Source organism: Zeus faber, assembly GCF_960531495.2.
Source record: "Zeus faber genome assembly, chromosome: 13".
NCBI lineage: Eukaryota > Metazoa > Chordata > Actinopteri > Zeiformes > Zeidae > Zeus > Zeus faber.
Window position 1 is genome coordinate 14,173,529 of NC_137198.1, and position 19,008 is coordinate 14,192,536.

At 44.4% G+C, this 19,008-nt stretch overlaps 2 protein-coding genes across 3 annotated transcripts; one reads left to right on the forward strand and one right to left on the reverse strand.

The window, feature by feature from the left end:
• Positions 1–1,786: 1,786 nt before the first annotated feature.
• On the forward strand, positions 1,787–8,197 carry bahd1 (bromo adjacent homology domain containing 1; the record flags this gene model as incomplete). The annotated part of the gene is made up of 6 exons (XM_080012004.1): positions 1,787–3,452; positions 4,252–4,673; positions 5,206–5,365; positions 5,472–5,551; positions 5,886–5,977; positions 7,559–8,197. The coding sequence occupies 6 exons, from the start codon at positions 1,787–1,789 to the stop codon at positions 7,749–7,751; spliced, it is 2,613 nt and encodes an 870-aa protein (XP_079868130.1). The 3' UTR covers positions 7,752–8,197.
• Positions 8,198–16,059: 7,862 nt separating this feature from the next.
• Positions 16,060–18,878, reverse strand: ccdc32 (coiled-coil domain containing 32). Of its 2 annotated transcripts, none has more exons than XM_080011776.1 (4): positions 18,786–18,878; positions 18,181–18,489; positions 17,483–17,636; positions 16,060–17,054 (listed from the first exon to the last, which is right to left on the reverse strand). In XM_080011776.1, the coding sequence occupies exons 2-4, from the start codon at positions 18,413–18,415 to the stop codon at positions 16,850–16,852; spliced, it is 594 nt and encodes a 197-aa protein (XP_079867902.1). In that variant the 5' UTR covers positions 18,416–18,489; positions 18,786–18,878; the 3' UTR covers positions 16,060–16,849. The 2 variants fall into 2 exon arrangements, with proteins under 2 accessions (XP_079867902.1, XP_079867903.1); XM_080011777.1 differs by having other exon boundaries at positions 18,181–18,460; positions 18,786–18,875.
• Positions 18,879–19,008: the final 130 nt, after the last annotated feature.

Sequence of the window (19,008 nt, forward strand, 5' to 3'; positions counted from 1 at the left end):
CCCATGAGCGTCAGAACTAGACCATGGAACAATGGAAGAAGGTGGCCTGGTCTGATGAACAGAATTTCCGTTATTTGGTAATTTTCGGTTTTTGATTGGGAAAATCCATTGAAATCCGACATATTTAAATCTCTCCGGTCATAATGTCCAGTGAAAATAATTCCCTCCAAGCGCAATTTTAATTGATTCTGGGCGATAAAACGATAACGATAATTATCACAGTATTCTTTTCCTCTATGGTGAAATGAAATAGAAATAAAAAAAATCCGCAGCTCTGTTTATTTCAGTGTTTGGCAAGTTCCAACAGAAAGCCAATGAGTTTGGACGATCTATAGCTGCCCTCTCATCTCTAACCATTCATGTACGTCGACATAGAAATAAGCTCCACCCCCTCCCTCATGTACAGGTTGCGCTTGTAAGCACACACTGAGCAGCGACAAAGCACAGCGTCCAGAACTCAGAGAAGCCGAAAGATAACGTAACGTAACAACAATGACACATACGTCCATATTTTGGAGTTTTCTGGGATATTTAAGTTCTGACCCAAAGCAGACGGTAAATACCCATTGTGTAAAATATGTCAACAAGACGTGCAACACCACAAACTTTATTATTTATTTAGACCTACTTGCCATATTTATCTTGTTTTATGATTTTATCAAAATTGTGTTTGAGTAAAATGTTAATTAAAGCAGCTGCACTTGTAACTTATTGGTCACAAACGGAAATGATTTGATTTCAAATCATAATATGCGTAATATTTATTTATTTATTTTTAAAACTGTGTTAACTGACGGGAACTATTTTATCTTGAATATTCAATAAAAAATATTATAAATCGATTTCTTTATATAGCCTGCTTATCAATAGTTTTTAAGCTCAATAGATACAGATAATATTTGACCGCAATCTCTCCCATTTGTCCGGGACATTGTAAACTTCCAGGACACGTTGACCGGCACAATTTTTTTCGAACAGAAACTTTGCCGATAAATCACGTTTTCTTCTACATAATGTGGATGGGCGGGGTAAGGGTCCGATCCGATGGAGCATCTGCGGGATGTGCTGGAACAACAAGCAGGATCCATTGGGGCCGTCGCGACTTCCAGGACTTAAAGGATCTGCTGCTAACGTCTTGGTGCCAGATACCACGGGGCACCTTCAGAGGTCTTATGGAGTCCATGCCTCAACAAATCCGAGCTGTTTTGGCGACACGAGGGGGGAGCTACACAATATTAGTGCTTATTAGTGGTGGGTTTTAATGTTGTGGCTGATCAGTGTACATTACAAGCATTCGCGTTGCGTTGTCTTTCTAGGTGTACAAACTATTTCAATTCTCGAATTGTTTGATTCGGGAAAAACTCTAAAATCTTTCATCGTGCTCATGAATGTGAGTCATTTATCTCTTCAACCAAGGGTTCATGCTTTACAAAGATTACCACCACTGACATGAAAAATATGGAAATGAAGATTGAAATGCTAGTGTTTTTCTTTTTTGGTCCACATCTGCCTGAAGCCATATGTGTAATGCTAAAACCTTTGGTGAATAAATAGTGACGTGTCTAAATAGTACTCATTCAACTGGAGGACATTCTTAATGTCAAACTGTGTACGAGCCATGGTCGACTTTAAAGTGTGCAATCTGTCTTTCCCTCAGGGGGTGTATGGGCCCATGTGATGATCCATGACCATGCCCATGGAAGGGCCTCTCTGAGCTGACACACCATAGTAGGCCTTGGGAACCGGTGGAAGCAGTGGTGGGGGTGCGCACACCCTTGCTGGGACCATGGTCAGAGCTCAGCCACCTAAACCGCCAAAACGAGGGAAACGTCAGAAGGGGAAAAGCGGCAGCATAGGGAAAGGAAAACTGAGGGAGAAAAATGAGCCGCGACAAAGGAAAAGAAAGGAGGAGAGAAAGTGTCGTCAGCGAAGGAAGAAGAGGCCCTCGCTGGGCGACGGGGACGCGCTCGACTGCTGCGTCCTGCTCACCCGTCTGGAAGAGAAGACAGCGCTCGCTAAGGGAAAGCAATTCCCGAGGAGCGGAGAAGGTAGAAAGCACGAGCTATCCAGCACTTGGGATAGAAGGACCAATTCCAAGACCAAGTCTTTACGAAGGAAATCTTCCATAGCCGATCAACAAGCACCAGAACCAAAACTCAGCCCGTCAGAAGCCTTAGTACCGCAGCCCCCAGCCTTCCCCGAGCCCCGTAGGAGGAGAATCGCCTCCCTCAACGCAGAGGCTGTCAACAGCCTGCTTCTCTACAGAAATGATTGTCTCGCATCAAATCTCGCGAAGAAAGAGAAACATAGCGGCAAGGGCCAAGCTAAAGATAGTCTGAGTAAAGCTGCGCGCATAGAGGACCATGAAGGGCACCGGACGGACAAAGAGGTTGCCAAGGGACCGGAACCAGACCCAAGTGAGAGACCCAAAAAGAAGAAGCGGAAGAAGCCCGCGAAGAAGGCCGAGGAGATAGACTGGTTGACGCTGTTCACGCCGACGCCTCGGCGCCGGGCGGGGCTCACCGCCGCCACATTGCTCAAGCTGACCAGCGCGCCGTACGGAAGCAGACGGAAAAAGAAGACAGAATGTACTCCAGGGATCGAAAGCGGGGCGGCCAAGGCACAAAACCAGCTTGTCTGTAAACCCATGAGCGAGGGAGTGGCGCAGGACACCAGACTGACACGTCCCAAAGCAGAAGAGCAGCTCAAACACGGAAAAGGGGTTACGGAGGATTTAGGCCATTCCAAGTTAACATCTGACGTAACAAGAGGCACCAGTGTTTGTAAAACAGAGACTTTTGATCACGAGGGGCAGTGGAAACGGGACGCCGGGGTGGAGGACTGCTACAAATTTGGGTTCCCGTGTGGCTCCACGTTGGGGTTTTCCCTCAAGTCCATTAAGGAGGAGCAGGGGGAGACGGGGGTGTCCTCCTGCTACTGCTGCTCCCAGGAGCGCTGCGTGGAGTACTGCCACAGACTGGCCCTTTTCCTGGACGAGAAGAGCTTCAAGGAGCCCGAGGACGGTTCTCTGTCGGAGGTGTTCCACCACCACCACCACCACCACCACCATCATCATCACCACCACCACCACCTTCATCCCTCTCACACTGTAGCCCACTCGGCAGCCATCACCATCAGTCCACACAGGTACACCTGTTGCCCCGGCTACTACGTCCACTTTAGCCAACCGGACAGCTCACCCCCCTCTATACCGCCGATCACGCTATGCTCCAGGAGCGGAAAAAGACCCAAGACCGCTCGCGACCCCGGTCCGCAAACTCCGGGCATCTCCCATCCGCTGTACTGCTGCACCTCGATGGGGGCGTGCTACGGGGAGCCTTGTGGAATCAACAGCTATTCGGCCTATGCCAGTGTTATACCAAACATCAGCACTAGAGGGTGCTCCATCAGTTCCAAAGACTGCACCAAATACAACCGCGGCATCAACAAAGGTAAGCGGACTCAAATTATCATTAAACATTAAGTTGATGTGTAGCTGTTGTGTTTACGTGTGTTGTTGTCACAATACAGTAAACATTGAGTGCAATAAACTAGCCGAAACCCAACCTAGCGGCCGAAACTAGTACCCATCCAATTCATTCGTTTTACTGAAAAGTGTGTCATACATCTGAATGTTTTATCACTGGAGGTTGTCAGGTTTTTGTTTCAACAGAATGTTTTGAATGCGTTGTATGGAAGTGATTCTAAAAGCCTTGGCCCTCAGGGGATAAACATTTCCTGTGTGTGTAATTTATTTGTCCCCCAGCAGCACTTGTAACTTCCCGACTCCGATTAAACCGACGTGTCTTGACGTCGTTCTCTTGCACCGCTGTGTGTGTGTGTGTGCGTGCGTGCATGCAGACTCCTAAAGAGACCTCAGCAGAACCTCATTACACAGTACTCATTACAAATTTTAACTGTCATTCTTTATCTTTCACTCTTACTCTCTATCCTCCTGTCTCCTTTTCTCACACAGGGCTATTAGACATATTATCGTGTGCGTGTGCGTGTGTTTGCATGTGTGTGTGTACATGCATGTTTGTGGGGCACTAATTGACTTTAATTGCTGCTGGTTGATTTTCCGCAGGCTCTTTATAACAAATGATTATCAGTCACGTCTCTGTTATTTAATCTTGAAACAAGATGTTAATCACACTGGTCGGACGCTAAAATACATTCGCTTTGAGTCTGAGTTCCTTGTATTCCTTCCCCTACCCTCTAAGCGTCTCTTGCTTATTATTTTCTCCACAGAGAAACATCAGTCATCTCTCAGCGACCAGCACAGCCTCTCCTCCGCCCCCCTCTCCCCCCCCAGCCCCCGGACCCTCGCCGGCTGCCCCACCGTACCCTCTGTGCCTCCAGCCGGCCAGTCAGTGCCCCGCGTCCAAAGCCCGCCCTCGGATCCCGGCCGGCCACAGGCGCCGCCGCAGGTGGCCAAGGAGTGGCCGCAGAGCACCAAGGCCCCCACTGGCTCCAGGTCTGGCGCTTGCGGCGCCGGCGGCGTCGATTCTGCTCTCCGCCCGATTAACAGGGAGGAGAAGAAGAAGAAGGAGGTCGGCTCCAGTGACACCGGAGAACGCGCTGTCGCCAAGCAGCTGAAGACTGGCCGCCGCAGGGCAACCAACGGCTGGCTGCCACTGGGCGTTCCCTTTGAGAAGGAGGTGTTCACTGTGGTACGTAAAGAAAGATCCAGCATTGGAATTGGGATTGTTAACTTTTCAGCTTTGCGGTGTATTACTATAGTTTTTGTTATTACTTTATTATTATTATTATTATTATTATTATTATTGTCTATTGTTTTAATGTGAGCTGCTGGTACACTGTAATTTCCCATAGGGAATGAATAGAGTATCCGTCTGTCTGTCTATCTCTATCCCTGTTATCTCTATCTTTATTATCTCTATGGCGCTTATCTCTATATCGCTTATCTCTATATGTGTCTATCTATTTATCACTTTGAGGCAGGTGTCGTACATTTTGATATTTTGGTTAATTTTGTTGACATGGAAACTGAGAAAGGGCATTGTGTGACAAATGTTTTACGTAAAACTTGCAGAAATACTGATCAATTGCGTAATTTGATAATAGGTCAATTTATTACAGATGTCTTGGAAAAAGCTTCTTACCGCACAGCTTCCACAACAGCCCATCATATCCATGCTACATGAGCGACCTGAGTACAACCTCAAGCTTCTGTTTTCTCAGGGGGAGGAGGCTCCCGTGCTGAGGAACTGTTTCGAGGGCGTCCACAGAGACGGGGACGTCATCCTGGTCAGAGACACGGTTCTCTTGAGGTCCGGACCCAGGAAGAAGTCCCTGCCCTACGTGGCCAAGATCTCTGCCTTCTGGGAAGACCCCGAGTCAGGTAGGACCTTCAGCCACAGGCCCAGATCATTCTAAACAATGACAAAGTTATAGTTCTGTGTAACTGGCTGTAAAAGAAAAGTAATTGACTGATTGTTTTGCATCAGGGGAGATGATGATGAGCTTGTTTTGGTACTACCGTCCAGAACACACACAGGGCGGCCGCATCGCCAACATGCACTGTGAGGTGAGATCATTCGTTCTCATTCCGTTTTTGAAAGTCACTTAGTTTCACGTGGTTGACAAAGCATCGATCACTCCGCGGCCCGCGCTGCCGAACAACAAACAAAGCGGAGCGGTTCCATCGTATGAGTGACGACTGTGGACCTGACGGAGCCGGAAAAATGCCCTGCACCCGTCTTCTTCGGCGTCCGTCTGTGAATGAAAAGCGGACACCGATATAATGTTTCACTGTCAAAGAAATTTTTTTTTCAAAAGACCTTTTTTCTAATGCAGTTCAAATTTATTCAGGATTTTGTTTTTTATATTTATGTTGTTTTTTTTCCCCCCTCTTTCCCTAGAATGAGATTTTTGCATCTCGTCACCAGGATGTGAACAGTGTTGCCTGTATTGAAGACAAGTGCTATGTCCTGACATTGGCACAGTATTGCCGGTAAGATGAAGGGGGAAAAAAAGAGCGATTTAATTCTACTTCTACTCATTCTACTTTACCATGTTGTTTCATTCAGTTTATCAGGGGTCCAGCCCGTAGTTATTGTTCGGCAGCCCCTTGTTATTGTTCAGGATCAGGAAATTCTCCGAATTTTTTTTAATTTACGTCTTGTTTGAACCGCGCTGTCACCAAGACCTTGTGGTTGAAGTTTCATCCAAATTGCTCCACATACGGAGCAGATATTGGCGAAAACTGACCAAATTTTGAGCGATTTTACACAGATGAGCCAGTACTGTACATCTGACGCCGAAATATGTCCAACCCGGCTAAAACTATCTGGAAGACAACCTTCAGCAGATTCTACGAACGCGTTTGAGGTGTCGTTTAAATTGCTATGTCACAAGGATCTCATGGTTGAAATCCAAATCCATCCACAAACAGAGCAGATATTAGTGAAAAACCAAACAACTTTGACCCGAAATATTGGTGTGAAGTGGTTAACTGACACGTCACACGTCTCGTTCTAAAACGAACAGGATGATATTTGCAGTAAGACGCTTTATGACGTCATATTATTTACTATAAATTTACAGATTTCAATTGAGAATGTCCAGTTGGACCGTGTCCAATGGGCGGCATAGACTCGGTCACTCTGTATGTAAATTATTGATTTACATGTATATTTATATAGCTTCTTAATTGGTGGATATCAGTACATCTGTGCGATTGATATTTTAAATCCGTGGTCCACATTACTTTGCGGGTTTAATGTAAAAAGGAATAGAAAATAATCCTTATAAATTCGTCAGCGCGTCCCTCAAACTCAGAAATGTGCGCCTGAGTGATGCGTTCAAGATCCAGCGAGGCGTCGGAATAATAAAAGCCATACAATGGTAAATACTCACAGAAATACCACAACGTTTTTCGTATTTCATAGAAACGCAACCTACTGAAAATGAAATCCAAATAAAAAACTCAACAAATAAATGACGTGCCCGACACAGCACCAAACTGCCACCCACCTCTGAGAGTGCAGCTCGATTTCCACTGACAACACAGTGAATTATAACAATGAGAAGTTCTGGTTTACAGGCAAACATGGACGGTTGTTTTAAAGACAGGAGGGTTGCGCTGTGTAGACCGCATAGTAGTTGCTCCGCGAGACGAGCAACCAGGAGGCGACAGACCGGAGGGAGCCCATGCTGCCTTCAAAGTAACCTGTAAAATCGTGCTGCGTGTCAGAGAACCTGGGAAACTGTAAAACGCACCCAACGCAACTAAACTGGACCCCGTGTATTGCTGCCTGCGGCTACATTTATTATTTTTATTATTATTATTATTGTTGTTGTTATTATTATTATTATTATTGTTATTATATTGTTGTTTTTGTTGTTGTTATTACTATTAATATGTATTCAATTATTTATTAATTTTGTTATGTTAACATCCTTCTCTCATCACATCTTATGTTAATATCATAATTGTTGTGTTCATGTCTTGTTATGCTTTAGCAATGCCGGAATCCTTGTCATCCGTATTGAATTGTGGGGTTAAGTCCTGTTGTTTATTGTTCATTTCCAGATTTTGTGCCTTGGTTAAGTGCCGTAAGGAGGGTGTTGGTGACAGCGCCACCTCCGTCGTGGTGCCTCCCACTTTGGGCCACGCCACGCCAGCCCACCGCTGTGTGCCCGACGACGTCGACCCCGACCTGGTGTTTGTCTGTCGCCACGTCTACGACTTCCGCTACGGACGCCTCCTCAAGAACCTGCAGTAGCGACCACGCTGCAGTCACAAAACACACAGTGCAGGATATCACATCATTCTACTCCTTTTTTTCTTCCTTTGAACCATTTCTACCTACCTACCCACAACCTCTATGAGAAGTAACACATGATGTCATAGAGATATGAGTTTCGGAGAAGAGCTCATTTAAATAAGGAATAGGTCTTGCCTACACTGAATAATTCATTATTTAAAAATGATGGGATTTTTTTTTTTTTTTTCTAAATGAGATATCAGTTATATAAATGCAATGTGAATATCCAATGTGATTGCTCTCTGGTATAAGTACCTGTGTGAGCTGTTTTTGTTCTTCGATACAGAAATACCACGGAGGCTCCCAAAATTTAAATGTGAGAATTAAAATCGAAGAGACCGACGGAAGGAATGACTGAAGATCCTACCGTCAGAGATATGAGATGTCTCAATGAAATGCGTCTAACTAATGCATCAACTAATGAAATGTGAGGGGGGTGGGGGTGGGGGTGGGGGAGCCTGTTTCGGCACCGCATATAAAAAGATTAGCAGCTTCCGAAAAGGAGACGAGAGATTTCTAAGACCTAAGACGCCAAAGTCATAATCTCATTTGCGGACGGATTTTGCTGCGTTGGAGAGCCGGCCAGCGCCCGTTTAAGGGATTGTTTCAGGAATCTGACGCTCTCCACAAAACAACACAGGCCATCTCCAAGACAGGTGTTTTTGTTTTGTTTTGTTTTTTCTTTTTTGTTGTTTTTTTTTTTTGTTTTTGTTTTTTGTTTTTTTCTCCAACTTTCACTAGACTAGCACTAGTTTACAAGACAATTTTGTATCTCTTTCTTAACACAGCTATGGCAAATAATAACGCGGGGGTTTCGATTCGAGGTTTCCGATTCATCCAGATCGCACTTCAGGGCTGACACGCAGAGACCGGCGTTGGCACCGCCTTTGTGTTTTTCGGTTTATCCGTGCGAAAAAGAGCCCTCGAGCCGCCCATTAGGATTAACTGTTGTGTACTTTACTCTCCCCTAGGTGGCTGCTGGAGGTATTATTTCAATCCCCGTGTCGGCTGATTTCTATATTTGCATTATCTATCTGGATGAGCGTCTGCACACGGCAGATGGCAGAAGTTAGTCACATATTTTCTTGTTTCTTCCTGGATGAGATAGCGACAGATGTACTGAGCAAAGCATTGAGATCTGTGATGATTCATTCCTGTGTCCGAAAGAAGATATGTATTTATTTCTGTAAGAGCTTATAATTTATTTCAAGAGATAATTTTTAAAGAGATGTATAGTTTTAAAAAAAAGGAAAAAAAAAAAAGAATGATTTGCGTTCCTCGTTAGAAAGGAGGTTGAGGATATACTCCCCTCCCTATATGCACTGTCTTTACGATGAAGTAAGGTGTGTCCGTCGCTTGCAATAGTATTTAAAGATCCGCTCTCATAGTTTTATCTGTGGCTGATTAAATACTGTACGTCGTTCCCAAAGAAGCCAGTCAAATCCCGTATCAAAAAAAAGGTTAGAAAAAAAAAAAAAAAAAAAAAAAAAAAACACCCACCCGAGAAGATTCACGCACAAAATAAAACAAATGACCAGAACCGAAGGACCAAAATGTCCAAATTCTCCTGCATCTTACACTCTCTTATTCTTTCACCTCCCGTGGAATGCTGAAGGTTTGTCCCGTTTCCCATAAAGATAACTCTTAACTTCATTTGACCTTCCACTCTCTGATAGCCTTTGCCCTAGCTTGTGCTGCCTTATTGAACATTCCCATGATGCCCATGATGTCCGCCTGCCGCTTCTCGAGCTCCATATAGCGCGACCCCATTTTCCAGATTTTGTGTTTCCTCAACTTTATAATCTGTCCACGAACCTGGCCATGCATCCACATAAACTATATAATATCACACAACACAACGTAGTAGAATAGGGTGTCATATGGATGGTCTGGTTACCCTTTAGATGTTCTGCATTAGAGCTGAAAGCCACTTACTTAGCTGCCTTAGGAATCACTTAATGGACTTTGGTTTATGAAGATGTGTGATGCATTGTACGTCTTACGTGGCCCTCTGTGCCTGTTCCATCTCACCTTTATTCCAAGTTCTGAAGAGGATGATGTAACAGTTTTGCCGTTATATGAATGCACCTTCCAGATACATTTTATTTTTGTCCAATAATGCCGGTTTGCTTTTGAACCACCCGCATTAACTGTCTGTACCAAAAATAATGAGGGAGGAGGGGAGCAAAACATGGATTTCTCTACTCCACCATTGGTTGGTTTGAAGTGTATTTGTATTCCGATTCTTTGCATGGAATTTGGGAAAGATCTGGGAACTATTAAGCACAGATTATTTGTATGATTTCAATGGACTTATGTTATTATAAAAGCAAATATTTAATTGTAATAAATAATATATGCGTTTGAAAGTGTTGTGTTATGATGTTTTAGGGTCCAGTTTTCTCAAGTTTCCTTGGACGAGACTGCAGTAACCGTAGTTCTCCACAAGGGGGCAGATGTAGCAAGTACTATCTAGATATATTACTCTACCATCTAGATTTCTACTGATAAGCCGTACGGTCATAATAGGAAGAAATTCAGAATTTGATCGTCACAAATAAATGAGGGTAGTGAGACTTTGAAAGACAATTTGAAGCACAGATTTGGATGTGATGTGTCACCCAGAATGCCATCCTCGATTAGAATAAAATCAAATGAGAAGAAAAAGGCTGTTCAAATTAAAAGACACAGCAGTCCATCTCTCATCTGGTATTTCATCAAGGCATGAAGATCCTGACCTGCTGCTGGAGGAATACTGCACACAGCACACAGCTGGCTGAGTCCCAACACCCCTTTAAGAGCGGTTTTGACAAATACGACTTCGGAGCAGAATGATTTCACATCAAAGATTTAGGTTTAGGCGGGATTAGGTTTTCTGCGACCTGCTTAACCGCTCCCTGAAGCAGCGTGCCGCGCCAATCCTGTGGATGTCATCCATCTTACCCCCTCACACACACACACGCCCCAGATGAGCAACCCAGTGCTACCCAATGACCCCAGGCCTGTGGCTTTAACACCTGTCATCACAAAGAGACCTTAACATTGATGTTATCTAGACACTGCTCCTCCTTGTTTCTGAAGCTTTCGGACAAGCAGCATCTCGCCAAAACAGTAGAGAAGGAGCCGCACAAATACCTTGGAACCGCCTTCGACAAATCGGCAGACTGACCTTTGGAGCCAACTGTCACGGAGTCCATGCCAAATGTCCATAAAGGCTGTTTTTTGTTTTTTTTCTGCCTGACCTCCCTGACCGAAACGATCCGTTTGGTCCTCATTGTATTTCACACCTGCTTCGCTGAACCGTCGTTGACATACTCGGTTTAACATCTGGAAGATTAAGCTGCATGGACTGAAATTGTGGAGGAGTGGAATCTTTGGAAAAAACGGCAAAGCAGCACGGAGGAGCTTTATGGGGAGCCCACGAGAAAGGAGAATGCGGAATGGATTTTCCAGTGGGTCACAGAGGGATAGGTTTTAAGGTCCCGAGGTTAAACTGGTCAAACACTGAGTGCTATACGTTGTCGGAAAAACAAAGTTCATGGGTTAAGCAGTCGTGACAAGGGTGTATAGTACTCAAGGTGGTGACAGAAGAACGAAATCCTTTAACTCCTGTGAGTAGAGCGGTGAAAGAAGGCTCTGACTACTCGGTCCGTATATGCATTTGGAATGGCGCGGGGTCGGAACACGCCTCGCATCTGCAAAGGCACAAAATGTGGGATAAGAGACGATGTTCATATTCTATTGATTATTTATCAGTTGATAAATACAAATATAAAATCCCCCAAATAATCGTATATACAGTGCCATTTTTTTACTTTCATTGATAATATATTCAGGAATACCGGAGGGCGTTGATGGGGAATGTCAGTAGAAGGTAGTGGTGGGTGTACAGTATAGTCTAAGCACAACAGGATCAGGCCACGGTGTGTACATGTGTGTGTGCACAACTGAGTTCCGTCCAGTAACTAGCAGAGAGAAGATGGGGGGGAATGAGAGTTTTGTCGGTATCGGCAAGTTGCATTTGAGTTGAGGTTCCGCAGAAAAGCCCGAGAAAGATTTTCCCCATATACAGTACAAGGGCATCTCCTGGATGTCCGACCCAATTTCCAGACTCTGCGAGATAGTGTCAATGAGTCATCGGGCTGCTGAGTGCTTTTCCAGTTGTGCCTGTGCTCAGATTGGATTCGTCCAGATCGGGCTGTGTTTACGAGTTTGAGATTCAACCCAGGACATTGTATGGGGTTTTTTTTTTCTGCAATACATAGATGATCAAATAGTTGGTTTAAGCTTTAGGTTGCTCTTTTGACTTCTATCTGGTTTATCGGACGGTCCTTGGGCACATTCATTTCTCTTAGTGTTTTGGAAAAACCTAAATTGCAAATCTCCTGCGTCCCCATCCATTCCCCGCGGAGAGTAATCTCCTCTGAATCGAGGCGGACGAAACACTTTAAACCGCTCGCTAATCTGATGTCTCTGATTACTCGTTTTTAGGGATTTCTATCATTGCGCACTCGTCTTGAAGTGCGAGTCATTCCAGCGGGCATGGTGTTTATTCTGCCACCTCCTAAATCCAAATGAAACTGGAAGGGAAAAAGAGAGGCATCAACCCGGGAGCCAGGAAATTATTGTTTTCCTCAACTACAAATAGCATGGAAGGATATTTCCCTTGTGTTAAGTCATTTGGTTTTGTTTTTGTGACCGAGAGTCATTGGGCTAAGGTTGTTTACCCTGACTAGTTTATTTTGAGCTGTTGAGCTGTCTTAATCACGTTGGGAGTGCTACTGTACTATGTTGTACAGGTGTAGTCAGGCTCAAATGAGGCTGAATTAAAACGGATGCTAACATTTTCTAAGGTTTCATTATCCAGCCAGAAATGTAATTTTCTGGTTCACCTTGGTTATAACTTTTTGTCCCATAATCTCTCCACTCAGGGATCTGTGCAACTCACAACCTAAGTATTTACCAGATATAATCAGCCTCTCCCATTGTTCAAACTGAGCTCCGAGGACCTATTCGACCTTATTTTTAAACCGAATAATACAATATAGATTCAGTTTTCTTAAGATGCAAAGATAATTTATTTTCAGACAGCCAGTTACTGATGTTTTCCAATTCATCACCTAACTGGCTCTCAACAATGTTCTTGTCCTTGTGGGAAACCAATAAAGCTGAGTCATATATCGAAAAAAGATTACATTTGCAAACATATGTCATGTCACTAATGTATAACAGAAAGAGCAAAGGACCGAGGACACTTCCCTGTGGCACACCACATTCCCTCTCGCCTCAGATAGAGTGCTGTTAATAGCAACTCTTTGATGCCTAGCAGTCAAATATGACCGAATCCACTCACAAGCCATGCTATTGAAACCCAAAGCCTTTAGTTTAGTGAGTGTGGTGTGGGGATGGTGTGGTTTGAGCAGCCACGCCTTTCTTGGGTCTAGGTAATTGGGCCCAGGATCTGGGCGGCTGTGCGCCTGTTGCTGGTGAGAGTAATCAACGAGCAACAGGTAAAACCCCGTCCACACACTCACACACAGGAGAGGGGTCCTTGACATGACGTGTTGTCCATCCACCTTGCCCACTCTCTACAATAAAACTGGTACTTTTCAACCCCGTCGCCTGTGTCTCTGTGTCGGAGGGGCCTGGAGACGCAGCTCGGATGGTGTGCGGTGGCAGGTGAAACTGCCACATGCAGCAGAATCTGATGCTCTACAGTGTCACATAGTATTACATAGTTGGGCTGATTTCAGCTAATGAGGAAGCAGCCTACAGGCTTGAGGTGGAACATCTAGCTGAGAAGTGTAAGGACAACAACCTGGTGCTTAACACACCTCCAAGACCAAGGAGAGGGTTGTTGACTTCAGGAGAACAAAGGCGAGGGGCCACCCTCCCTCTCCACATGCACGGAGAAGCAGTGGAAAGCGTGGAAAACCTAAAGTTCCTTGGAGTAGATTTGTCAAAACAGCTGACATGGACCTCACACTTGGTTAAAAAAAAAAAGGCTCAACAAAAACTCCTCAGGAACGGGCCCAGCTCCCACAGAGACTGCTGCTGAGATTTCTATCGGAGCACCATCGAGAGAATCCTGACTAACTGCGCCACCGTGTGGTACGCCAGCCGCACAGCCGCCGAGCCAAAGAACCTGCATCGTGTGGCGGAGGCGGCCCATCCCATTGTCGGAAAAGGCGCTCCCGAACCTGAACACTATCTACTGTATGCCTGTCGGCTGAGGAAGAAGGGAAGCAGAATTATCGAGGACACCACACACCCCGAGCCACTCCCCGTTTGAAACGCCGCCGTCCGGCAAAAGGTTCAGGGCAACAAAATCCTGCAACGACAGACTGAGGAACAGCTACTTTCCCAGAGCTGTGGCCTCCATCACTCCCCTCTCTGCCAAACCACAGGACAGATTAGAGGAACTGCGAGCGCGCGCACGCACACACACACACACACACACACACACACACACACAATCACACATCAATCAAGGACACTGACACACACACACACACACACACACACACACACACACATCAAGGATTGAAACACACACACACGCACGCATGCACACACACCCACCTCCACCCTCAGAGACTGCTGCCACAGACACAATATTTTTTTCATCTATTAATATTTATAACATTCAACGATCAAGTTGTACTTGCACATGTCACTTTTTCTTTTAGCATCGTGCTGCTACGACTACTTGTCGTACAAAGACTCTTGATACGACTCCCAAAATGGAAACAGGTCGATAGTTTACCCTACCAGACTCGATGGAGGGATTAAAAAACGTGAGTGAGATACGGCGCAATATGTTCTGCAGTAGGATCACTCAGAAATCTGGCAGGCACATCATCTAGCCCGGTTGCTTTAGAACATTTAACGTCTTTCGATAGCTTTAACACCTTGTCCTCTGGAACCCTAGAAAGCCAGAAAGAGTCCGCTCCCAGTTGTAAATTGTATTGGAACATTTATTTTCCATCACACATCTCAAGATTGCCCGGCAGCCTATCCACTAGATGTGAAAAAGGTATTAAACTTCTCTGTGACCTTGGATGGATCAGAGGAAAGCTCGCCATGAATGTTGAGACCGATATTATTTGCCTTCGTCTTGAGCCTTTTGCTGTACCCAATTTGTTTTAGAAACTGACAAAGTGTCTCTGGGTTATTTTGTGTAAAAATGCTTTTTTACTCTCATTGCTAATTTTTTGCAACATATTTCTCAGTTTCTTGTGATTATCCAAGTCACCCTGATCTTTGGACTTCCTAAAATGGAAAAGGGCTTTGTTTCTCTTGGTAATGGTGTATCACTATTCATCCACTCTTCATCCATGGGTCCGATCTGTTTCACTCTTATTATTTTCATAGGAGCAACCTTGTCCACCACCTTTAAGAACAGACATGTGAAGTGTTCCAATGCTTTATCAACATCCCTACATTAGCACTGGAGACCAGTCTAATGCATTTATGCACTCCAAAAAAATGATCTCGGCTGTAGTTCTTGACTGACCTAATTTTGATTGTATTGTGATCCTTGAATGCCTTTTCCTTTTTCCTTGTACAATAAATAAACAAGTGGTCGCTCAAGGTACAATTTACAACCCCTATCTGGGAAATCATAGATCGATCAGACACCAAGAGAGATGTATGACAGTTTGACTTAGTTTCCCTACTCAAGTGGGCTCTCGAATAAGTTGTTGTAAATCCAAAGCCTTGAACATCCCATGATCTGCATTTGAAACATCCGTGTTGAAGTCACCAATCATTATAATCTCAACCTTGTCAAAATCTTTGCAGGAGGTAAAAGATTCTTCCAAATCACCACTTAATAAAGGCTTGCTTTCATATACGTATAAACCCATACCCCGCCCCTGTTGCGAATACGACCTTTCCTCAAAATAACATTTTTCAATTTCAATACCACTGATGGAATAGTCCAGCCATGTCTCTGACATTGAGTAGTATTCTAGAACTTTTTAGCTTTTAGGACTCCCAACATATTAAGTCTGGTTAATAAGATTTTGGCAACAAATCTGGCATCAGCAAGATATCTGGCAACAATGCCTACTGCTTGTATGAATTCATATTTGTTGCTATTTTTGATGAATCTCTTTTCATTCACAGTTTCCTCATCAAGTAGTGTGTGTGATGACACTTAAAACCAATTATTTGGATAAATAGAATTCCTTTGTTTAGAATGACAAATAAGAGTAAGGATGTCCACTTGTATTACGTTTACATTGAATCCATTCTATTTAGAATACAAAAGAAATAAAACATTTATTCTGGTTGACACATTAGGGTGTACATTAAAAACATACATTGGGTCTTTGCAACATAAAGGTATGGACACAGGAGATATTTGGACTGAATTAACATAGCAGTAACATGCCAACCTTAGCTTGTAAAGTACAACGCACTAAATTAGAACACTGTGAGTAGCCGAGAAGTTTGATTCAATTCTGCTCGAAACTGGTAAAGTAGTGGTGAAGGAAGACAATAAAGGACTTGTCAGCTCGTCCTACCATACCCAATACTTAAGTCCAGGGCTGGTAAGAGTCTCTGTCTTCTAATAGTCAAAATCATTCATGACAGGCAGCCCGAGGACTTGCATAGTGCTCACCTGGGCTGTTTTCTGGTATATACACAACATATTGTAAAATAATCACATTGTTAAATAGTAAAACGTGTATTCAAGGACATTTGCCACAATTCGGATTTGAATGGAAGTATTTGATGGAAGACACATATACACAACTGTTGAGTATAAAAATAAACAAGTCATAGATCCTGGCCTTATGCATCTGAACCAACGCAACTGACAAAGGACTCAACATCCAGCTGCTTGGGAATTATAAGTGAAGATGACAACAAACAAACACCAAAGTATGTTCAAAGATTCGTTCAAAATACTGCATTTTAGTTTAACAACTGGTACGAGGAGAAGGCGACTGAAATTTGCGATTCGGTTGCATTTGATTGCAAATGGACACCTACCAAAAAAATGAAGCTCTTAACTAGTTATCAGTTACATACTACAACTACATCAGTTATTTCTCTGGGCTGGGACAATCCTCCTCCTCCTCAGAGGGGGCTCTGTCTCCGGCTGCTTCCTGCTCGTTGAGTGTTTGTTCTGGGTCGGTGGCATCATCGGCTGCGTCCTTGTTCTGAGATGGCCTCAAGAGATACTCCAGCTCCTCGGCACTGATGGCCACCTTCTCAGGAATCAGCCACCTCTTGAAGTGTTCCAGGGCACTGAAAGAGAAAGAGCTTCGTGATTTCTGGAGGACGGACATGAAAGTTTTTCCCCACACAGACACGTCCATATTGTTTTGTGACGCTAACTAAACGTTGGAGTGGACTATTGGATGAAATATCTGCCTTGAAACAAATCTCAAAATTTCTCTCTCTTTCTCCTATGTATAGTCTATATATGATTACAACACATCCAATTCCAATATTCAATCTACAGTCTGCCACCTACAAGTGTGTAGAAGGTCAATATACATCTATCCATATTTCACACCTGTACGAAAAAATCTGAAATAGAAACACAAAAGCATTACAAGAAAATATGCACAGGTTTAACTCATCCACCAGAAAATCTCTCAATTTTGTTTTGTCTTGAGAGTTAATTTAGAGGATAGGAAATAACAAATATCGATCTCTCGATTTAGACGTACCCATCATCCATTTCACTGCCTTGGAAAAGCTCAGAGGTCTGAGGATCATGTAAAAATCTGTCCCAGCATTCCTTCTTGGCTTGAGACAGAGAGCGCAGCATGTCCCTTGAAGTCACGTCACTGGATTGGCCCTTTAGTCTCTTCAGACGGTTTTCTAAAAGCCGAGATGGAGAAAAGTCTGTTCCAATGTGTAACACCTACAACAGCTCAGTAGTTGAGTTGGGTAAGTGTAAAAGGCAAGCGTGACAGCAAGCGTCAGGTTCAGTTGTGGTCTTAGGGTTTTACAACAGAAATGGTGATAATGATGCAGAACTGGACTTACTTTGACAGAAATGAATATAGGGGCAAATAAAATCAGTTTAAGACTATTGAATGGCGCCCAATATTTGTTAAAACAAATTAAAGACCTTCAAAGACCTGCAGACTCCTGCAGCTTGCCAATAATAGGGACCGGATACTGGATGAGTGCAAGTTATAAAGTATTTGCGCAAGCAGTATTTCCCTCATTATGCAGGAAATTAGACAAACATACAGTGCAGTCGAAGCAGTGAAAAGACGTCAGTGTGTTGGTGGGTGGGGTGGATGACAATATCAAAGCAGGAAACCTGAAATAAATTGATATCATGTGCCTCTATAGAAGAAAATGGGGTGGTGGTGATGTGGGCTCAGGGGTAGAGAAGCAGAAATAGTGTCTGTACCTAAACTGGCTATGTAGATCTCAGAATCCTCCATAGGTTCCCACTGGGCGCTGGAATCGCTTCGTCCGTTGGGCTGCAACCCGGCTTGCAACGATGGCTGAAAGGAGTCCGTGAAGTGAACGTTGTTTTCTTGACTTGGCACCGGTCCCTCCCGTGTTTCTGGCAGGCTGGAACAGATCTCGGACCACAGCTCCCCACTCGTCCGGACCTCTTGCGTCTCGAAATCGTCGATCATCGCGCTGGACTCGCGGGGGACGCCAGCACGAAAGTGGCCCGGGTTCTGGTGCGAAACATCGGACACGTGGACGACTTAGTGAGCCCCGGGTGCGAGACGGGCAGAAACACACACACACACACACACACACACACACACACACACACACACACACACACACACACACACAAAACAACACAAAACGAAAACAGAAGATCTCAAATAAATGATCATTGACCAGTGGGGACTCGTTTGAGTTTAGCTAGTCAAATAGCTATGAAGCAGGCTAACGCGCTTTGCGCTCTTACAGTAGCTCAACCCCTGAATGACAACGAGTTGCTGGTAGAAATTGCAAATATTCGTTATTTCATTATCCGCTGCATCGTCTTACCTATTTAAAAAAACAAACGGGGCCTTCAAACGTACAAATAAAGAATATTTTTTCCGCCACCTCCCCCCCAGCTAAGCACCACGAACTCTGTCGGACGCAACGTTACGACCAGCACCGAACCGCTTCCGTGTTTTGAGAAGGCTGATTGGACGGCGCGGCCGCCGCTCCGATTTCCCCGAACGCCGACGGGCTGCTCCCCCCCCCCCGCGTCGGAACGGTACCA

Bases quoted from the DNA above. Each gene is read 5' to 3' on its own strand.
- ccdc32 (XM_080011776.1), bottom strand. From the start codon at position 18,415: ATGATCGACGATTTCGAGACGCAAGAGGTCCGGACGAGTGGGGAGCTG. The intron at 17,637-18,180 runs GTACAGACACTA...CTCGGCTTTTAG, and splicing joins GATCTACATAGCCAGTTTAG to AAAACCGTCTGAAGAGACTA. The intron at 17,055-17,482 runs GTACGTCTAAAT...TTTCTCTTTCAG, and splicing joins GGCAGTGAAATGGATGATGG to TGCCCTGGAACACTTCAAGA.